General features: G+C 30.9%; 1 protein-coding gene across 1 annotated transcript; it reads left to right on the top strand.

Moving 5' to 3' along the window:
- The first annotated feature begins 1,107 nt into the window (after positions 1-1,107).
- LOC127130189 (expansin-A23) lies at positions 1,108-2,079 on the top strand. Its single transcript, XM_051059250.1, has 2 exons — positions 1,108-1,266; positions 1,353-2,079. Exons 1-2 carry the CDS (start codon positions 1,128-1,130, stop codon positions 1,973-1,975), a joined length of 762 nt encoding a protein of 253 aa, XP_050915207.1. The 5' UTR covers positions 1,108-1,127; the 3' UTR covers positions 1,976-2,079.
- The last annotated feature ends 3,091 nt before the right edge of the window (positions 2,080-5,170 follow it).

Below are 5,170 nucleotides of genomic sequence, written 5' to 3' on the forward strand. Positions count from 1 at the left end.
ATATATATTAAGAAATCAAATATCTTTTTACTTCTTAAAATTGACTTAAATTTCTTATACATTTATTTTGATTTCCTCAATGGTACATTTAATTGAAATAGTTTCAAAATTAAGTAATTTTTTAAAATTTTGATATTCAAATTTTTCTAATAAAATAATATAATATCTAAAATAATATTTTAAGAACAACTATTAAAATTAAATTTTATTTAAATTTTTTATTAAAAAATTCTTTAAATTTTTTTCTTTAATAACAATATACCACACTCTAAAATATATATTTTTTTAATCAAAACAAACTGACTCCTGTCAGTTATATTTATTAACGTGGAATGTATTCAGTTCAAAGATACCATGTAGGTCCATTCATATTTCTTTTTGCTTTAATAGAAAAAAATATCATATACAAAAATAAATAAATAATATGACTAAACTTCTTCTTTTATCCAGTAATTTTAGTTAGTGATCAGAGAAATACACAATTATTTAATTGTACATTTGGATGGAGTAATTGTGAGTACTTAAGAAATTTAAAATTTGAATTATTCAATTCACCAAAATTCTTCAAAATTAATAAATTGAAACTTTTAGAATTTTAAAAATTGTAAACTGGTCATTAATTTTCAAAGTAATGTCAATTAAATTTTTTTTAAAAAATTATAAAAATCATCATAAAACTCGGTCTAAACAAAATAATTTAGTAATAAAAATATTTCAATTAAATTATTTGAATCATTTCAAATTCTATATTCAAGGTAATTTCAATTATATCCAAACTTGCCATAAATCATTATTTTTAGAATTAATCTCTATTTTACCACATAGTAGTATATTAAGAAATGATATTTTTTTTTACTTCTTAAAATTGACTTAAATTCCTTTTACATTTATTTGAATTTCTTAATGATACCTTCTATTCACTATTATAAACAATAAAAAAAAACTTTATTAAATAATTAATATATCTAATATATAATAATTATTAAATACATTATTTATTTATCAAATTTAAATTTTTTTATTATTATTTATAATAGTGACCGGTTAGTGTGCATTATAAATACACCACCATTGATGCATCAATCTCTCAAACCGACAATTCCATTACTGTGTCCTTTACCTTAATCATGGCTATGTCTCCATCTTTGCTGCCTTTGGCCATTTTCATGATGTTCTTCGTACAAGTCATGGCAGGTGGCATTGACCAAAATTGGTATGATGCTCGTGCAACCTTCTATGGTGATGCAGCCGGTGGTGAAACCATGCGTAAGTTATAAACATAACTTCTTTTTTTCCTTTACAAGTTATATTTGTGCTCTAACGACTATTATAATAATGACGATTTTTTTTAGAGGGTGCTTGTGGTTATGGTGATCTCTTCAAACAAGGATATGGGCTTGAAACTGCAGCATTAAGCACAGCTCTATTCAATAATGGATTTACTTGTGGTGCATGTTTTCAGATAACATGTGTCAACGACCCTCAATGGTGCATAAAAGGTGCAGCTCCAATCACAGTGACCGCAACAAACTTTTGTCCTCCAAATTATACCAAAATCGTAGATGTTTGGTGTAACCCTCCACAAAAACACTTTGATTTGAGTTATAAAATGTTCACATCTATAGCTCAATACAAAGCTGGTGTGATCCCGGTTAAATATCGACGTGTTCCATGTATCAAAAAGGGCGGTGTTAGGTTTGAACTCAAAGGAAACCCTAGTTTTTTACTTGTTTTGGTGTATAATGTTGCTAATGCTGGTGATGTTACTAATATGAGTATTAAAGGATCTAAGACTGGTTGGCTTACCATGCGACATAACTGGGGACAAAATTGGCATATCAACTATCAAAATTTAGTAGGGCAAAGCTTGTCATTTATCATTACTACAAGTGATGGAAAAACTTCTCAGTTTGATTCTGTTGCTCCTTTTAATTGGCAATTTGGACAGACTTTTGAAGGCAAGCAAAATTTTTAGACTTTGAAATTTTTGTTAGAAATATATCTGGTTAGAAAATTATGTTAGGCTTGTCATGTAGTATCATTTCCTGTATTTTTGATCAATGACCGCATTTGAGATGAGTTTCTTTTGAAAATTCTATTTAGAATACGAATTTCTTGTGTGATATTTGATTCCAACTTATCTTATTTTCCTTATGAAATAAGTTCAGAATGACGACTAAATTTATACCATATAATTTATTTCTATAAATAATATAAGAGGTTCTTTTTGGACATGAGAAATAGACACCATATATCACACGAAACATTGTACTAATTATTACATTTTAGGGTCGCTTTTTTAAAAGAATAATTTATAAAGTATTATATATTTTGTGTGAAAAAATTAAAAAGATTTTTTTTATAAAAACTTCAAATTAAAATTTGTTTTAAATAGTTATTGTCGTAATGATCAACTGATTATAGGGTTGGTCGAACTAATGCAACGAGGTATAAAATATATTATCGTAATGAGTTCTGTTTGTTCCGGTTGTTAGCATCTTACCGAAAAAAGAGTGATTCTTGGGAGATAGATTCTATGAGTCCAATTCACATTTGATTAATCACCAACCCAATGCAGGACCATCGCAAACTCAACTCTTAGTTAATATGCGATGAAATTTTGTCTATCATTAGCTACAATCCGTCGTTAAAGGTGAGGACATTAATCTCGCATATCGTTACACTATACTATTATACTTCATCATACAGGAAGACATGGATAGCAAGGACTAAGGCAGTTCAAAAAAGTGTTCGGAAATTGGGAGGAGTCATACAAAGAACTTCCAAAATATTTAGTGGCACTTAAGAATTATGCTTCAGGGACTATTGTCAATTTGGAAACGTTGTCGGCATATACCCTAGATGGGACTTGTGTAAGTGGTAATGGCATATTCCACCGACTCTTCTGGACATAAGAACCATGCATCGAAAGTTTTGCTTTCTGTAAACTTATTATACAAATTGATGGTACATGGTTGTATGGAAAATATAAAGGAACGCTACTCATGGCAATGACACAAGATGGCAACAACAACATTTTTTCAATCACTTTTACACTAGTTGAAGGGGAGACTGCTGGGGGATGGAGTTTTTTCCTAAAAAAATTTGATTGCACGTTTCTCTTCAACCTAACTTATGCTTGATCTCATACAGACACCCATCAATTGTGAGTGCATATAAAAACATTGATATGACTGATACGATCCTCATTCGACGCATGTCTACTGCATTAGACATATTGCTCAAAATTTCATGCGGGAAATCAAAGACAAAATATTATGGAAGAAGGTTGTCAATGCAGGGTATGCATTAACAATACCTTCATTCAAACACTACCACGAAGACATCAGATTGTCAAACGCAAATCCAATAAGGTGGATCGATAATATTCCATTGGAGAAGTGGACTAGGGCAATACGACGACGGTCAAAGATGGGGTCACATGATAACAAATCTCGTGGAATCAATAAACTCTGTCTTCAAAGGCATCTGAAACCTACCAATAACCACTTTAGTGCGAGCAACCTATTTTAGGCTAGGGGTATCGTTTGAGATCAAACAATCCAAATGGAGTTCAGTGTTACAATCTGGGTAGTTGTTTAGTGATGCTCAATAAAATTCATTAAAGAGGAAGCTGCCAAAGCTAACACACATATGGTCATAGTATTTGAATGTACTAAAGGTTGGTACAATATTGCTGAGTCAATAGATCACAATGAAGGCATGCCGAGGGGACACCTATCGAGTGGAACTAGATAGAGGTTGGTGCGACTGCGGAAGGTTCCAAGCCTTTCGTATGCTCTGCTCCCATGTCATAGTGGTATGTTCAAAGGTTCGACATGATCCTTCCAACTTACTATCCACCATTTACAAAGTCATAAACCTATGTAATATTTACAAAATTAGCTTTTCGGTGGCAACAAAAGAGGATTACTGACCTACATATCAAGGGAATATACTTTGGCATAGTGAAATAATGCGAAGAAATAAAAACAACCGCCCAAACAACACCTGTATTCGAACCAAAATGGATATGGTGAACAAAATGGTGAGATTATGTAGTTCATGTCGCCAGACCGATCATAATCGTAAGAATTGTCCCAGTGTTGGACCAAGCACGGTAGCAAAATTTTAATTGTAACCATTTTTCTTTATTTTAAAACAACATTCATTTCATTAATATCATAAGATTCAGTTACAATAACTTGTAAACAAAAATTAAACAATAATTTAAACAATAATTAAACAACAACACAAACAACTACAACAATAAAATAACATCACAAACAAATAGAACAAATAAACAACATAATTATGCGAATATAACCATCAAAACAATTTTGTGAGAAGTATACATCATCATGTGAACATCTCTGTCAATTTTAACATTCACCCATAAACGAACTTCTCCATTTTGGTTGAACATGGTATCAATCCATTGAATTCTTCTGATCTTTTCATCCTCTACAATTTCTCCATCTAACCAACGGTTCAATGTCCTGTTAAGATGTTCGAACGTATCTACATTCAAAATTTGGATCTTCATCGTAGGTTGCACTGCTGAAAAAATTAAATCAACATTTCTCTTGTGAATATAAGGACACGTATATGAAGACATTTTAAATAAAAATGGAAGGAGATAGTAAGAATATGTGTGAAAAATTATGGGAGAGTGATGTTGTATTTATAGGAGCATGTGCAGGAATAATAGCCACATGCATTGGCGCCTCCATTGAGTGGACTATGCATGCGCCATTTCATGTGGCGCATTGGACATGCATGCTCCACTCCTAGTGGTAAACTGGACATGCATGCGTCAATGCAAATGGCATATATGTTCAACAGATTCATTGCATGTGCAATGCAAATGGCGTCTTGCTTAATTTTTTTTAAAAAATGGTTATATTGGTAAATATTTAGTGGTTATTTTGATATTATTTTGGAAAAACATGGTTATTTAAAAAAAAAATCTTATTATGTACTTACAGTTTATGGAGTGGAATCTGCTTATATTATCTACTTACCAATTATATACTTGCTTTACTTAATTATAAAGTAAACTTGTGTTCACTTACTGCTAGTCCATTTTTTAATAACTTTAGGACTTCTTCATTGTAATTTCAAAAACAAATTGCATTCTCCCTTAGATTTTCATTCAATTAAGTTATCA

Source organism: Lathyrus oleraceus, chromosome 3 (assembly GCF_024323335.1).
Source record: "Lathyrus oleraceus cultivar Zhongwan6 chromosome 3, CAAS_Psat_ZW6_1.0, whole genome shotgun sequence".
NCBI lineage: Eukaryota > Viridiplantae > Streptophyta > Magnoliopsida > Fabales > Fabaceae > Lathyrus > Lathyrus oleraceus.

What these genes read in the sequence shown, in the direction of transcription:
- LOC127130189 (XM_051059250.1), top strand. Translation starts at nt 1,128, where the DNA reads ATGGCTATGTCTCCATCTTTGCTGCCTTTGGCCATTTTCATGATGTTC. An exon ending in AGCCGGTGGTGAAACCATGC is followed by an intron (nt 1,267 to 1,352) that starts GTAAGTTATAAA and finishes GATTTTTTTTAG; the next exon opens with AGGGTGCTTGTGGTTATGGT.